We start from the raw sequence: 18247 nt of genomic DNA, 5'->3' as shown, positions 1-18247 counted from the left end.
CCACATTCTGTAAAACGTTGCCTGTCAGGTCCCTTTAAGTCTTCCCACTCTCATGTTAAATCTGTGTCCCCTAGTTACGGCTCCCCTACCCTGGGGAAAAGACTGTTACTGTCCACATTCATAAATGTAAATATTGCTATAAGGTTATGCATTATTATCCTACATTCCAAGGAATACAGACCAAGCCTGGCCAACTCCCTTTAAAACTCAGGCCCTCTAGCCCCAACAACATCTTTATAAATCTTTTCAACACCAGTTTAATTGTACCTTTCCTATAACAGGGTGATCAAAACTGTACACAGTACTTCAACTGCAGCCTAACCAATGATTTATACAAGAGCAGCGTAATGTCCCAGCATGGCTACCTGTGACGCTTCATTCAACGAACTATGCACTTGTACTCCCAAGTGCCTCTGTTCTGCTGCACTCCCTCGTGCCCACCATTCATAATACAAGTCCTATGATGGTTACACTTCTCAAAGTGCATCACCTCAACACGTAGCTGCTTTGAACTCGATTTGCCACTCCTCAGTCCACTTCCTTAACTGATCAAAAATCCTCTGTAACCTATGATAAAATTCTTCACTCTCAACAAAACCTAATTTTGTGTCATTGGCAGTCTTACTGATGCAGCGTCGTGCATTCACATTCGTATCATTTATATAAGTAATAAATAACAAGGGTCCCAACACTGACCCCTGTGGCACATCACTAGTCATTGGCCTTCAAGCAGAGCTCAAGCATTACCCTTTGCTTCCTAGCTCCAAGCCAGTTTTGAATCTACCAGATGTGAGGACAATGTTAGATGGGTTGTAGAACTGTTTATCTTTCTCTTCCCTCTATACTTTTCTGGAGGCTTCTTGGTTTCAATGGCAGGTGTCACTTGAATCGGGCTATCTGATTGGTTAATGTTATCAATGGAGTTTCTGTTATCAGACTGGTATGAGAAGACCACACTACTTTCTGTCTTTCTCTTTCCTTCATCTTCTTCCTTTCTAGTCTGTGCTCTTGAATCACTTTAAAATGATAAGTAACTTTTATGCCTCATTCTTAACTTCAGAAGAACCTTTGGATCACAAAAGCATCAGGATCCAATGGTAAAACACATCCACTGGCTCAAGTATACATAGCAATCTAGACAGGTGAGTGAGGGGAAAAACAAGGCACATGCAGGAATAACATAGATAAATGTGAAGTTATCCGCCTGGGCATAAAAAACTGAAAGGCTAAGTGTTGAAAAAGTGACCTAGGTGTCGTTGGACATCAGTCAATGAAAGCAAATGCAGAAAGGAGTTAAAGAAAGTAGATGGTATGTAGGCCTTCAAAATTGAGGGATTTTTGAGTACAGGCGTCTTGGTGAGATCGTATCTCGATTATTGTGCACAGTTTTAATCTGCTTAGCTAATAAAGATTACTTATCATAGAGAGAATGCGGCAAGGTTATCAGACTGATTCCAGGGACTACTGTAAGAGATTGGAAGACCAGGCCTGTATATACTAGAGGTTAGAAGAATGAGAGGGGACCTTATGAAATATGCAAAATTGTGACAGAGCCAGAAAGTCTGGATGGTTCCTCAGTCTAGTTGTCTTGTAGTAGTAGCAGCAGTAGTGCGATCTCTCGAGTCAAGAACGAGGGGCTGTCTATTGGTGGGTGCCGCGGTGACTGTAGAGGCTGATCAGGATCCACATATTCTCTCTCAGTGGGGGCAAGAGTAAGTGTGGCTGTGGTCAGTGGTTAGGTCTTTCAGCTGTTCAGTCTCTCCTTTCACAGCCACCTCTTGTTTTCTGCAGCACAGCAGAGACTACTCTCCTGTGGCACAGCTCCCCTTGAACAGATTTCCTCCAGATGTCTCTATTGAGTGCAAGTGCCTTGAACGAATTGTCACAATCTTGGGATATGGGGGTAACAAACCTAGGACGGACGTGAAGAGAGATTTCTTCAGGCGGTAGGTAAACCTGTGGACTTTTTTGTCAGAGGTGCAGAAGGTCAGTCACTAAATATACTGTAGTTAAAGTACAAAGGTTTCTAGACACAAAGATCATTAAAGGATATGGCAAAAGAACAAATATGATACGGAGACTGGATCAGCCATGATCATTCTCAATGGCAGGGCAGATTTGGAGTGCAAATTCCTCCCATTTCCTATGGTTATTTCTAATTTGCTCCAGAAAATTAATGTTTCCACCCTTAATTCTCCATTTACTGCAAAAGCCATTATTGACTGCTGCCATGCTGCTGTCACTGTAGAAAAGGTACAATAGTGAGAGAGGTCATTTAGTTCACTGTATCTATGCCAGATTGCTGTCCTCCCTACATTTCAAGAGAGAATAGAACATAATATGCTTCACTGGCTCTGAAGCACTTTGGGACCATGGACTGTGAACGGTGCATCATATTAATTATAATCCTAACACGTCAAACCTGAAACCAGCTCCAACCCTATCTCCAGTACACCAGCACCCTGACAAACAACCCTGCCTAAAGTCGGTGTGTAGCAGTACAAGAACCAACATGAACAACTCTGTCCTGAGTAGAGCATAAAACTTGTGTGAAATCTTACTTCCCACCTTTTTCAGTAAAATGAAGGAATACTCAACAAGGATAAATATTCCAGGTAGTGATTTGTTAACCGGCCTTTCACAACACAGTGGGACAGCTTGTGGAGCTGCTGCCTCATAGCTCCACTGACCCACGTTCAACCCTGACCTCAATTCTCTCTGTTACTGGGTGGGAACCCCTCAGGTATTGTAGCTTGTTCCCACTTCCCAAAGACATGAGGATTGGTAGGTAAATTGGCCACTGTAAATTTCTCCTCTCATGTAGACGGAGGACATGAGTGTGATTGTGGAGAGAGCAAAATGGAATTGGTGTAAATGTGTGCTTGATGGTTGTTGCACACTCAGCACACTGCAGACTTGTTACCGCGCTGCTCAACTCAGATTATTCTGGTTACATTGACTCACAGGGAAATCTCATCTCTCACTAATATATTTCAGCATAACACAACCCACACCACAAGGCTACCATCCTCAATCTGCCTGATCAAACGATACTGGGAGCAAGCGAACAACAGAATTCCGGAGTTAAATTGACTCAAACCACAAGAACAAAGCTGAAGTCAGACAGAACCTAAACGGATACTTATGTCTCTCTCACAAACATTCCAATACCCACATCCAAAACGTCCTCACGCTCAAACAAATCAATGTTTTTAAAGCTTTTGCACCCAACCAGTTAACCACTTGAGCAGATATTTATGTGACAAAGACTCACTAATAGCTTAATTTATTTGAGTTACATTCAAACCCAAACACAAAGTTCAGACACCATCTTGTTAAATTGAAGTTACTGCCCACGCTCGTTTTCTCCCACTTACTCTTGGGGTTGATTTGTTGCATGTGCTCTAGTTAAGCAGTTACATCACCACAACTCATTCAGTATTCTGTGGAATCAATAGGCTTAATGATCCAGCTCTGAGAGATTATTAGTTATCTGTGGAGCAGCTGGCAGTGTTAATATGACCTTTACTGCTTGCAATCTCTCACCATTTATGACTGGGGTGTGGTTCAGTCTAGCAGTTCTCTCTCAGAAATTATAAAGGAATCTTGCAAAAAATGTATTAAAAATAAATATTCTACAAACACATACACCATATCAAAACACAAAAATACAACTGCAGATGCTGTAGATCAAAGAATATGTACACGACGCTGGAAGAACTCAGCAGGTCAGGCAGCATCTGTGAGAAAAGAGTAGCCAACGTTTTGGGCCGAGACCCTTCATCAGGAATGGGGGGGGGGGGGGGGGAGAAAGAGAGGGCCGAAGCCCAGTAATAGAGATAGGAGAGGGGGAAAGGGCTAGAGGCGCCAGGTGGAGAACCAATCAGAGGAAGGATAAAGGGGGGAGGGGATAAGCATGAAAGAACTGTAGAGATAAAGGAGCAGAAAGTTGAAAGGGGAGAGGGGCAGAGAGGGACCTAAGATGGGGGGATGGGGAGGGAATTACCGGAAATTGGAGAATTCAATGTTCATACCACCAGGCTGGAGGCTACCCAGATGGTAGATGAAGTGTTGCTCCTCCAACCTGAGTTTGGCCTCATCATGGCAGTAGAGGAGGCCATGTATGGACATATCTAGATGGGAATGAGAGGCAGAGTTGAAGTGGGTGGCAACCGGGAGATCCCGTCTGTTGTGGCGGACGGAGCGTAGGTGCTCGACGAAGCGGTCCCCCAATCTGCGTCGGGTCTCGTTGATGTAGAGGAGCACCGGATGCAATAGACGACTCCAGCAGACTCGCAGGTGAAGTGTTGCCTCACTTGGAAGGACTGTCTGGGGCCCAGAATGGTGGTAAGGGGAGAGGGTGTGGGGACAGGTGTAGCATTTGCGCTTACAGGGATAAGTGCAGGGTGGGAGTTCTGTGGGGAGGGACGTGTGGACTAGGTTCTTTCATGCTTATCCCCTCCCCCCTTTATCCTTCCTCTGATTGGTTCTCCACCTGGCGCCTCTAGCCCTTCCCCCTCCCCCATCTCTATTACTGGGCTTCGGCCCTCTCTTACCCCCCCCCCCCCCATTCCTGATGAAGGGTCTCGGCCCGAAACGTTGGCTACTCTTTTCTCACAGATGCTGCCTGACCTGCCGAGTTCTTCCAGCATCGTGTACGTATTCACATACACCATATTTTGCATGCAAATTCCAAAATAAAATTATGTGTGTTTCGGTGGATTTCACATAGCAACCAGGTCAAGTATAGAAAATGACTGCACTGTGGGGCTCCAACTAAGGCAGGTGAACTGTGAATGTAGAATCAGGATAATAAACCTGACAATTTGAAATAATAAATTAAAGTGTTGTGTGCCCACACGCAAGGCGTTCAGCAGCTGGTGTTTACCAGTCATATGATAAGCAAGCTTATGTATAAGAGACTGTTCTTTGATAGAGATTACCACTGGGAACATTCTCTTTCAGGTCAAGCTTTGAGAGAGTAATAACAGAACAGACAGGGTGTTCAAAATCCTCATTTACAGTGCCTTCAGAAAGTATTCAGCCCCCACAACTATTTTCACATTTTACTGTCTCATTTTCTAAACTTAAAATAAACTGAAGTACGATTTTTTTGAGCCAATCTACAAAACATTGTGCATCATCATGTCAAGTCAAAAGAAAAATTCCAAAGCCTGTCAACAATTTACTAAAAATTAAAAACCAAAATTGTGAGGCTGAAAAAGTATAAATCTCCTTTGTAATTACTATGCCAACTTTCCTCAGGTGCCATATACATAGTATCTTACCAACTTACCAATTTATTGATGGAGAAAATTGGAGAATCACCTGTTTTCAATGAAGAATAAATATCCCCGCTCTCTGTATGGTCCAACAGTATGGTAGATTTTCAACTGACCAAACCAAAATGAAGACAAAGGAGGATTCAAAACAACTCAGGGAAATTATAATAGAGAAGTATAAATCTGGGGAAGGGTACAGGACTATCTCAAAGGCACTGTACATACTCCAGAGCTCAGTGCAATCCATCGAGAAAAAGTGGAAGAAATATGAAACCACAGCCACACTGCCTAGGTCAGGCTGCCCCTCTCAACTTAGTTGCTGGAGAATAATGGCATTTGTAAGAGAGGCTACTGTGACAACAGTCACTCTCAGTGAGCTCCAGAAGCTGTTCAATAAGGAGATAAATACATATTATTGAGACTGGTCATGGGGAAGGACGAGTCTGGTGTACATCCAAAATGATTCAACCCTTCATTTCTCAGGCAGATCTATCTCTTGGTCATTATCAGCCTTGGCTCAGTCTACGAGGTCTTCACCAGAACTGAAAAGCTGCTTTATGTTTTTTTATATGAAAGGATACCCAGACCATCAAGCCTATACCAGCTACTGGAACAATGCCATACTACACTTATTCCTTTTTCACATGTCCATTAACACACCTGCTATTCTCAATTAACTTCCCAAACTGCAATCCCTTAGAATGAGAGAGAAACTGGAGCATCCACCTGATGCGTTTTGTCTTCATTTTGGCTTGGTCAGTTGAAAATCTACCATACTGTTGGACCTTACAGAGAGGGGGGATATTTATTCTTATGAATTCATTGAAAACAGGTGATTCTCCAATTTTCTACATCAATAAATTGGTAAGTTGGTAAGATAGCCGGTTCATTGGCTATATTTAAGAGGAAGTTAGATATGGCCCTTGTGGCTAAAGGGATCAGTGGGTATCGAGAGAAAGCAGGTACAGGGTTATGAGTTGGATGATCAGCCATGATCATACTGAATGGCGGTGCAGGCTCGAAGGGCCTACTCCTGCACCTATTTTCTATGTTTCTATAATATGTATATGGCATCTGAGGAAAGTTGGCATAGTAATTACAAAGGAGATTTATACTTTTTCAGCCTCACAATTTTGGTTTTTAATTTTTAGTAAGTTGTTGACAGGCTTTGGAATTTTTCTTTTGACTTGACATAATGATGCACAATGTTTTGTAGATTAGCTCAAAAAATCTCGGCCCAAAATGTTGACTGCTCGTTTCCACGGATGCTGCTCAACCTGCTGAGTTCCTCCAGCTTGTTTGTACGTGTTGATTTGACCACAACATCTGCAGTGTACTTTGTGTAGCTATCACAATGTACTTTCCCAAAACAAATCACTATTGGTTGCTTAAAGGAGCCATTTGTGATGCATACTAGCTGCTCTATTTCCTGTGTTTCAACAGGAATTTCAAGTGCTTAAAATATCTATAAGTGTTTTAAAACACACAAAACTTTTACAGCTTCAGGGTAAAAACAAGTTTTCTTTTCCACTTAGCTCTGATCGAATTCTACTTCAAATGAAATAGCTAATGACTCACTGGTTTTCATTGCCTTAAGGATGGGGTTGAGGAAGCAAGCTACGTTTGAGGTTGGTACATCTCTATGATGTTAGGTGATAATGACAGATTGGTATGAGTTATGACTCATCAGCATTCATGCTGACCTAGAACAGTGTTGAGAGCTGACAAAGTGACATCACTAACAGAATCTGCAGTCACCACCAGCTGAGATTCTTCACTTTGAATATCATATAACTGATGATGCACTGGATATAACACCCTGGCTGTGTGATCAATGGAAAGTTTGCCAGTGGTATTTCCTTGAACCTCAAAGCATTAACAAAATCATTAACCGAACTCAAAGTTCAGTTAAATGGAGTGAGACCATGAGGGACAGAATACATGTTAAGCAGTGACAAATTTAGAAGCTTAGCTTCCAGGTGCAGTATGCCAATGGACTGTGTGTTAAGACAATCTATTAAAAGAACACCCTCCAATGCATTGACTGGTATTACAAATGTACTGAATGAGATTGAGAATTGGAAGCTTAAAACTGGACATTCACCAGGCACCATGCACTATCAGCAGCAGCAGAAACGACAACTGCCACAACTTGTGACCTTATAGGCAATAGCAGGTAACAGAACAGCAAGCCATTCAACACCATCATGTCTGATACTCTATCTCAATACCATATTGTCACTCACATGCCATCCCTGTTTCCTACTTCCTTCATTAGTAACTTTGCCCCTGTCATCTCTTGTGGTTGAGAAATCCATAGTTTCACATCAGCCATGCAGGAGAAAGTAGTCCACTTGACTGGATTCCATGAATTATTCATTCATTCCCTCCTCCAGTGGCTACACTCACTCTGGGTACTTCAACAGCAGCTTCCAGCAAAGCCCATGACCTCTATCACCAAGGACAAAGGCAACATGCATACGAGATTATCAGCATCTTTGTGCTCTCTGCCAGAATGTACTTTATCACAACCTGGAATTGTGTTGTTGACCCTTCACTGGGTTGAAATCATGGAACTCAACCCTAACCAGAACTGTGAGTATACTTTCAACAGAAGAACTGCAGTGACTCTGAAATGCTGCTCACACCCCTTCTCAAGGGGAATTTGGGATTATGATGGAGTTTAGGGATGAGCAACACAAATGTAGGCTTACTATATTTCCTACAAAACACAAGTTTTTTCCCCCTTGGTCTGAACACCTGAAACCTTTCTAGCAGAAACACAAACTAATTCAAACATGTTAACTGATCTCTCATGGTGGAGAACATGGGAGTTAACTAATACTGAAGTCTTTAGGTGACAGACTTGGAAGGGCAGCAACTGAACCAGATGCAGAAAACTATTCAGCATACAAATACTGCTTTTAGGTTTATAACATGCAGAAGCTAGGTAGATCACAACTTCATAACTGATCATGCTGTAGAATGTGGCTTTTACATCAGCATTCCTTGCAGTCAATGTAATACAGGAACTTTATCAGAAAAAACTTAACAAAAGCTTGTTTAAAAAAATGTAACATTAAGGTTTGGTAACCAGGAAGCTCAGTCAGAGACGGAAGGTTTATTATACATGTTCTGGGAACCAGAAGAGTTGGAAGCAGCTATGCTGTTCAGCCACAACTTCCTTTCTCCCTTTGATAATAATACTCCATCCTACAACCCTGGGGCAACCCTACCATTAGCAACACAAAATGCTCCAAATCCAATATGCTCTGAACTAACTGTCAGCTTGCATTAACTTGCAACTTCAATTACAAACTGAACGCGAATCTGAATGCCTCCATTCATATCATATACCTCTCACTGCACCGTGCAAATAATTAACAACTAAATGGCTGTAAATTATTTAAATTATGCGCAAGACACCCATTTATAACATCTACTTTTCTGAAAAGATGTCCTTTTCTATAATGACTGGAGTTACAAACTTGTCTGGAATTAAGTGAGGATGCCAGGCTCCAGATAACAGGAAGAAACATACAGAGATTACTCAGTTTCACAATTGCCAGCAAGGCTTGACACAAGGGTAGCATATGGTCAGAAACACTGCAAAGCAGGGGACTCCTAATAAGGCTGGGCACAGGTGCAGAAGCATATGGAAAGACTCCCTAGTAAGTTCTATTATTACTAAAATGCCAGGGCACTGTTCTATTAGAACGGAGGGAGCTTATCCATGGAATAGTACATCAGCAATAATTTAGACTGTGTAATGGAACCTTTAGATTACTGCTTCCTCTACTCATTAAGAATGCAATTGACAATCTATAATGCTGTACGCGCTCACTTTAAATCAACAGTATAATAAAATATAACGTGACCCTAGACTGATACATCTCCAGTGCTCAAAGGTTTCCATGTCACAATAGAAAAACAGCAAGCCAGGAAATGCCAAAACAAGAAATCATGAACTTCGTGGACTCATGAATAATGCTAATGGCCTCAGAAATTACAAATGTGCATGTGTTTTCATGTTCCTGTTTGCTTATCAATTATACCAATCAAGTTATAACAGAAAAGAAAAAAACTACTTGGAGGAACATAACTCAGCAAGTTCCCCTCTCATACCCCCACCCCCATCATCTCCTTATAACAACTGTTCAGGGTTTTATTTTAAAATATAGCATTGCCTCCTTTAAATTTCAAATTCAGGCGGACCATGTGAGGAGGACAACCATTTGTTTTGGTGGAGTTGTCCAGTCAGACCGAAGCACATTACACAAATCTGTGTTGTCTTTCTTTCATTTGCACCAACAAAATCATCATCTTTTTACTCTTACTCAATTGTATGTGTGTGTGCTTGGACGCTAGATCCTGACTCCTGTGTTCAGTTGAATGGAACTGGGCTTCCTGCTGAATTGTGGACTTCCTACTTCACACACAAGGAGAACAGTACACCAGCCCTTTCCCCTTCATTCTTAGTCCAGATGAAGGGTCTTGAACTAAAATATCAACTGCCCATTTCCCTCTATAGAGGGGAAATCAGTAGCTAATGTTTCGTATTGAGACCTTTCGTCCAGAAAGGGGAAAGAGCAAAAACAAATCAATTTTAAATTTAATTTGCAGAGTTCACTGGCAAGTGAATATAGAGGGCAAAGGGAATGCATTTGGCAAAAGAATCTCTCTCTTTAATATTATCAATAAACAGCAAGGTAAAAGATTTTCTGAATTGGAAGGGGGAAGGGTTAAGTTGATCTTAGAGTAGGTTAAAAGATCAGCACACACAGTGGGCCAAAGGGTCTGTACTATGCTGAAGTGTTCTATGAATTAGTATTTGAAATTCAGAAGCATTTCATGTTCTAGATATGAAACATCTTGCCACTGTGACTATTTGTAGTAGACATTATTCCATTCTTTGCAAAGATAGATATGTGATCATGTGGAGATCGGGAACTGGAATTAGTTTCGAGTTAGCAAAGAGCCAGAAGGGGGGGAAAAACACCACCTTTCTGTACCAGCTCTGTTTCATCAAGGACAATGACAGGCTTATTAGCACACGTCAGCCTAACATCAAATTCAGAATAAAAACCAGAATCATTAATACAGTGTAATTAAAAAATTACAACACCTGAGGCAGGAATGGGTTAGGAATTGTGGAATGAGATAGCTTCAAGAGTTTTCCAGCAATACATAGAAATTTATAGTTGATCTCCTTCAGAAACAATACATGTTGAACCAGTTATAAAGTTGTGCCCTCAGTCATAGCTGCTACAAATGTTCAGACAAAACAATCCATTTTGTTGTACTAGGTTAGAACACAATTTAAATGCCAAAACGAATGTTATTTCTTGTGGCTAATTTCTGAATGCCTGTTAACCATCAAAATTATGAGATGTCTGAGGGTAATTCTAAACTGATACATTGTGTTAACCAGAGATTCTATTTACAGTCAAATCTCTAAAAAGTGTTTGATTATCTATTACAAGTCATTCTTTATTTGTGGCAGTGAATTATTAGTGAAATCAGCAAGGTTCACATTACTCTCACCTTTAATCCCTGCCAGGGGAGGCTGCCTCGTAGAAAATACATAAACATGTGTCCTAAAGCCTCCAAGTCATCCCTGCGGCTTTGCTCTAGGATAAAACAAGAAAAATTTTTACTATTGATCTAATACATTGAAGAGGAAGAAGTGTAATAAAAACAGTGCATAATGTGATGCAGATCACAAATTATTTAACATTCTAATACACAAGTTGGAAACAAGACAAACTTAAATAAAACTAAATGCAGCACTACAAATGTAAACTTAATATACAGCTTGATGTCATTTATAAAATGTATTTTACAATTATACCAATGTTTCTCTGAAAGCTGACAATTATCAAAATAAAACATATCTGCAAGTGGGAACACTTAATCTTATTCAATCATTCAATCCATTTCAAATTGGATCCATAATGGCACACGGCTATCCTTAAATCACCCTCCTATTGATAAAGTTTAAGGGAATTGAGGGATTCTCAGATTCCTGTAAATAATGGGTTAAGGTTGAGTACCAACTGTGTCTGTGTATTCTGGTTTGTGAATGGCTACAGCATGTTTAAGATGATATCTCACAGCTGCTTCTTTGGAGCTAGATAAGGGTTAAAGCTCACACAGATCCACGAAAGACATCTCCTGGTTTTTCACACCTTTTGGTTTCGACAAAAGGTAGTTGCTGATGGAGATAAGACAGGACATTCCTTTCTTAATTAAAGCTTAAATTTGGTGGAGCCTCTTATCTAAGTTATTAAGTTTTGCTCTATTTGATATAGCTGGAATGTCTATTGAACTGATTGTTCTTTTGTATCGGTGGTCTTATAGATTGTAACAATTCTGGAAGTCGAGCCAGAGGGATGAGGACGCTTCTCCCCGATGTCGGGACCATATTTCCTCGCCGGCTGCGCTCAAAGAAATAAACTGGTGAAAAGATAAGTAACAATCTTTTTGTGCTGTTGTTATTTGGTCTGGTGAATTTACGTTTACACCATCTCCATTAAGCTGCACCGTAGTGATCTCTGCAAAGACAACTATGATTTCACACCCCATTAGCTTCCCACCCAATGCCCCTCTATAAAAATGGTAAACTGGCTGTGTTGGGTTTCAACACCCCTCTGTAACTGATTCTCTGACTTGACAGAAAGACCACAGTCAGTCTGTGCTGGTGGCAATGCCTCTAGATCCATCGTGCTAAGCGCCTGTACCACCCAACATCCTCCCTGCCCATCCCAGACTGTGTGCTCAGCCCCCTGCTGTTCACGGTGCAGACACATGACTGTATGGCTAGATCAAGTTCCAACCAAACCATCAAGTTCGCTGATGACAACAGTAGTTGGCCTCATCAACAATGACAAGGTAACGTACAGGGAGGAAAGAGGTAGAGAGGCAGGTAGAATGATGCGAGCACAACAACTCGAGTCTCAATGTGGGCAGGACTAAAGAGTTAATTATGGACTTTAGGAAGGTTTAAGCTGATCACTGCTCACTGCACATAAACAGCTCCTGCATGAAAACAGTTAGGAGTGCCATGTTTCTGGGAGTGCACTTAACCGATGAGCTCCCCTGGTCCCTCAACACCACTTCTTTAGTCAAGAAAATACAGCACCGTCTTCACTTCTTACTGAGATTGAGGCAAGCGAAGCTGGCCGCCACCTCACCCCATTCTGTCCAATTTTGACAGGAGCACAATTTAGTGGCCTGACCAACTGCATCACCCTCTGGTACAGGAACTGCAAGGCCAAAGGACTGTGAGAACTGCTGAGAAGATCATCTGGGTCTTTCTTCCACCCATCTGAGATGCATACACAGAGCCCTTAGCATTGTCAATGATTCCTCCCAGCTATCCAATAATATCTTTGACCCCCTACTATCAGGCAGGAGGTCCCGTAGCATTAAGACAAGGACTGTTAGGATGGGAAGCAGCTTCTTCCCCAAGGCTGTGAGACTAAACTCGCTGCCACCACCCAGGTCTCACCTCTAGTAGCTTTATACTGGTTTACTTTTTAAACTTGTCACACAAATGCACCTTAATATTTGTTAACTTATATGTGGTAATATTACTTTATATGTTGTGAGTTATATGCACTGTGTCTGCACTTTGGTCCAGAGGAACGTTGTTTTGTTTGGCGGCATACTGCTGAATTGACATAAATTTGAACTTGGTAACCTTTCCCAACAGACCTAGATAATGGTTGGGGGGGGGGGGGTCTTGCATCATGTTTCCTACCCCACCAAAACTTCGTACCAGGAATTGCAGAAGATTAACAGTTCATTAGGAGACACCCAGCACAGAGAAACCTTAAAACCAGTAAATGACAGTACTTTGTTGGTCAGTTGGAACACAACGATTTTTTTAATTAGTCCTCAAACTATGTGGAAACTAGAAAATTAGCGACACCAAAGGAATCAGGAGTCCTTTCCTTCTCCGTCTGATCTACTCAGGTCTTATACACACCCTTCTTTCCAAACCTCCCCAATCTGTCACCTGGTTTCCTTCTCCTCCATCACCTACTCCATCTACTTATCAACTGCACACACATTGTACTGGGCTCTCTGCATCACCTCCCCCTACTGCTGCTTTCCATCCATCTCCCCTGCCTTATTTGGTTCCATGCTCCACTTTCCTTTCCTATCAATCACCATCTTCCCATAGATGTCTCTAATTATATCTCCCAGCTCCCATTGCTATCTCCACCCTTCTCTCCCTCACCTGACTTCATTTGCCAACTCTCACCCCGTACCTCCCTCCTCATCTCCTACACCAGCTCTCTTCCTTCCATTTTCAGTCGAGATGAAGGATCCTGACCTGAAACATTGACTGACCATTTCCCTCCACAAACGTTGTCTGACCTAGAGTTTCTCTAGCAGATTATATTTTGACTTATTTTTAAAAGGTGGTATTCCAGGACAGTAGTTCGCTTCTGTAGATTGTATTCTACAAGTTCACTATTAATCCTACTGGGTGCCGTATCTTAAAATACTTCAGCAACTTGCTTGCTTCATCAGAGAATTTTTTCCCATTAAAGGAACATTAGAAATTCCTTGTTATCCCCAGCTTTTACAGAACAAATTAATCAACCCTCTGAAAATCCAGGAAACCCATGAATTGGGAATTATGTGTTCAAGTTGCACCCCTAAATTATAGAAGTAACTACACTGTAAAGAGCACTTCCTGTCTGTAATTATGGGCTCAGAATGAAAGCTCTTTCTTTGCTCTGTGATTATTCAAGAGTTAGTTGACTGAAACAGATGGGGTCAAATATGAAAAGTTTAGATTAGAAAGACAAAAGACTCCATCAGCACATGAATGCCTCAAAACCATTTTGCATCATCAATATTCTGGGGTGTCACCATTGATCAGAAACACATCTGGACCAGCCACTTAAATACCGTAGCTACAAATGCAGGGCTGAGGCCGGGTATCTTACAGCAAGAGACATGCCTCCTGGCATCCTAAGGCTTTTCCACCATCAGCATGACACATCAGTAGAGTAATGGAAAGTTTTCCACTTGCCTGAATAAACACAGCTTCAACAATCCACAAGATGTTTGACACTATCCAGAATGCTGCCTGCTTGATTGAAACCCTAAATATTCATACCATTCACCTTCAGTAGCACCTCCTAAACCCAACACTTCTAATACAGAGGATGAAAGGGCTGCTGGAGTATAGAAATACCATGCCCTGTACTTCCTTCATTGCCAACCATTATAAATGCTGGAACTCCCTACCCAACAGCACAATGAGTGTACATCACCTGATGGACAGCTGGAATTCAAGAAGGTGCCACATCTTCTCAAAGGGAATTACAGATGGAAGTCAATTAGCAGAGGAAAAATACTCCTGTGGTTACAATCATATCTAACAAAGCAAGACACAAGCAGTTGTGGTTGTTGGCAGTCAATCATTCCAGCCAGTACATCACTGTAGGAATCCCTCAGGACTGTGTCCTAGTCCCAGACATCTTTATAATCTCAAAAGAGGGGTTATTCACTGATGTCTGTCTTGTTCAACCTACTCCTCCTAGTTGAACCCTCTTGATGTCATGGCCAAGAAAGTGCACCAATGGCTTGACTTCCTCAGGAAGCTGAAGAAATTTGACATTTCCCTGTCGACTCTTACAATTTTTACTGATGTATCATAGAAAGCATTCTGTCTTTATGTATGATGACTTGGTATGGCAATTGCTCTATATATGTCACAAAAAGACTTCAGAGAGTTGTGGACACAGCTCAACACATCACAGGAACCATCATTTGGAGCAATCAATTACAGCAGCAGACTACTTCTAATTCTGCTATTGTTCACAGCAGAAATGACAGAAAATGAACAAAGCAGGAGCAGCAAATAATTCAAAGTAATTGCATTCAGCAGACCATAACAGTCATCTGCAGAAAGCCTGGACTTTGCAATGAATATGTTCAAATCACATCACTGGGAATTAATTAGATGGAAGCTCTAAGAGAGCTTGCTTTATGTACAAAGCCATTTGTTCATAAAATACAGAAACGTTCGAAGTTGAATTAAATGAGTTAGATAAGCATCCTCCATTGTTACTTAAATTGTTACATTTACTTAAACTGTAAAGATTACATTTCATTTCCATGTCATACCTTTTTTCTTCTATTTACTCCACATTCAGTGTTTATATCTCACATAAGTACCACAAACTGACATTCCACAGTACAATAAATCAGAAATTCCATTCAAACAAAATGATGCTAAGGGGACTGAACAGACCTTTGCCCAGGTGAGTGTTGATGGACATGTATCTTGCCGTGCCCGTTAAGCTCTTGTGCTCCCGGTAGGGGATGTGCTTTTTGGTATCGGGATCAATATACTCCTTGGCTAAACCAAAGTCTATTATGTGGATTATGTGATCCTTTTTATTGCCTTGCCTTCCAATTAGAAAATTTTCTGGCTTGACATCTCTGTAGATTAAGCTCTTTGAGTGGACATACTCCATTCGGTTAAGCTGCAGAAAGAGATGAGATATGTTAATGACAAGGAACATGGCCCTATTTCACTTTATGAAATCCCTCCTCTCCTTAAGACTTGGGGCAGCACGGTAGCATGGTGGTTAGCATAACACTGTTACCATGCCAGTGACTTGGGTTCAATTCCCGCCGCTGTCTGTAAGGAGTTTGTACGTTCTCCCTGTGACGGCATAGGCTGCCTCTGGGTGCTCCAGCTTCCTCCCACAGTCCAAAGACGTAAGGGTTAGTAGGTTAATTGGTCACATGGTATAACTGGGCAGCAGAGGCTCGTTGGGCCAGATGAACTTGTTACTGCACTGCATCTCTAAAAAAACAGGAAATTTACAGATATGAGCTAATCTACAACTTTACTATGCAACATTAAGTAGGGCTTGAGTAATCTACATCTGAGAATAGAAATAGCAAGTTACATAACTGAATTCTGAGCTTTAACATATTTGAATTAGTTACGCTATACAAATGAAGAACACCGAAGTTGGAAAAACAGTATTTCAAAGCAGGTATTGCCATATCTGAGCAACAGAGTGCTTGAACTCAAGAGCAGAATAAATTCTCCTCTCAACAGCTGACACATGAAGAAACTTAATTGTTGCTACTGATTAAAAAAACGTGGCTACTCCTAAAGATGAATTTATTCTGGATTATACCTAGCCTAAACACACCCCAGAAAGCAATAAATGAGGGAACAACTGCAATTATCAGGCATATTAAATCAACACAATCATAGAACTTGTAAACCAAAAACAGAAGCCATTTAACACATTTGCCAGCTCTCAGAGCTTCAGAGTTATTCCCCATTCATTTTTAATTGTGTTTTCAGTAGGAAAAGAACCTCATTAGGCCAGGGATAATACAAAACATTCCTAAAGCTAGTGATGATACCTGGGATCCTCAAACTCACCTTGTTGCAGCGACTTCATGACATTCACCTTTATGCTCACGTACACTCTCTGTACCAGAACACCAATTTGGGAATCATTTGCTAGAGTTAAATGAGGGTTAGGTAGGAGTTCATCATCCAAACTGGAGCATAAATATGAAACAGCGGTGCAGCAGCCGACTCACAGGTCCAGCAACTCAAGTTCAATCCTGGCTTCTGGAGACTGCCCTTCATCCCTGAGACTGAGGGAGCCTCCTCCCACATTTTAAAACCTGCAGGCTGGACACTACAGTCTGCTCCCAATGTATAGGTGCGTGTAGAATCTTGGGAAAGGGTGATGAGAATGTGGGAGAATTCAACAGGTTAGGGTGGGATCAGTGTAAGGTCAGGTACTTAATGATCACAGCTGTAACTCTCTTATGATTCTACTATCTAGGCTGACATGCCAGTGCTGTATTGAGGGAGTACAGCACTGAATTCTTGCGATCTTATGGGCTTGCAGTTGATCCAGACCCTTTCTTTCATTTCAGGTTGTCGTAAACAATCTTATGCCATATGTGAGGAGATGCAGAGAAGTTCTCCCCGTTACCCTGGCAACATTTAAGCCCTCAGGCAATACCACAAAAATTGATTTTTATTGCTCTTCATGGAAACTTGCCATCTGCAATTTGTATGTTTCTCACATTACTTACCTCATTGCATTTTGTGATGTTCTGAAATTGCAAATAGCAGTATTAAAGTACAAGTACTCCTTCCCTTTCTCCCTTGGTCCACTCTCCTCTCCTATGAAATACATCACTATCCAGCCCTTTACCTCTCCCACCCACCTGCCTTCACCTATCACTTTCTAGTTAGTTCTCCTGCCCCTCCCTCCACCTTTTTATTCTGGCATCTTTCCCCTGCCTTTCCAGTCTTGACAAAGGGTCTCAGCCCAAAACTTGAACTGTTTATTCATTTCCACAGATGCTCCCTAACCTGAATTCCGCAAGCATTTTGTGTGTTGCTCTGGATTTCCAACATCCGCAGAATCTCTTGTATTTTGAGGTACAAGTTCTACCTTTCAGAAGGTGAACTGGGTTAATAGCCATTCAGAGCAGTTTCAATACAGTGCATGATCATAATGTAGTGCAAAATCCAGCTTCCGGGAATCAGCTTAGGTTCAGTTGTTGGAAGTAGTACTGCCCGACCGCAAAGGCTTTGCCAATGACACTTTACCCAAAGCAGTGGGTCTGTGAGTGCATCACACATACATTTTACACAGAGATTTCTGTGTAATGTAAGGCAAGGCGAAAGGAACACTGTCCTTGCACTCTTGGCTTTCAGTGAATGAGTGATCCAGGCTTTTGTAGGGTTCACCCCTTTTGATTCTGTGCATGTTCCAACAGGACCTGACAGAACATGGACACCAGTCAACTAAGCTATACCAGATGGGCAAAAAACAACAGCAATGTGTCACCCCAGAGCCGCTGGTCACTCACTTTATTATGGTGTGGAGCGATGGAAGAGGAAATAAAGACCATTTGACAGCTAAGCATTGCAGGACATGCAATGG

The 18247-nt window shown here is 41.6% G+C and overlaps 1 protein-coding gene across 2 annotated transcripts in view; it reads right to left on the bottom strand.

Annotated features, from left to right (window-relative positions):
- The window catches only part of LOC140714142 (casein kinase I-like), a 195196-nt gene that overhangs the window by 34613 nt on the left and 142336 nt on the right, over positions 1 to 18247 (bottom strand). For both annotated transcript variants that reach the window (XM_073024968.1, XM_073024969.1), the window contains exons 6-7: positions 15559 to 15793; positions 10827 to 10912 (exon numbers count right to left, since the gene is read on the bottom strand). In XM_073024968.1, coding sequence (XP_072881069.1) covers positions 10827 to 10912; positions 15559 to 15793 — 321 coding nt within the window. The remainder of the gene's footprint in view (positions 1 to 10826; positions 10913 to 15558; positions 15794 to 18247) is intronic.

This window comes from Hemitrygon akajei, chromosome 21 (assembly GCF_048418815.1).
Source record: "Hemitrygon akajei chromosome 21, sHemAka1.3, whole genome shotgun sequence".
In the NCBI taxonomy this organism is placed as follows: Eukaryota; Metazoa; Chordata; class Chondrichthyes; order Myliobatiformes; family Dasyatidae; genus Hemitrygon; species Hemitrygon akajei.
This window is presented reverse-complemented; position numbering and strand designations above follow the sequence as displayed.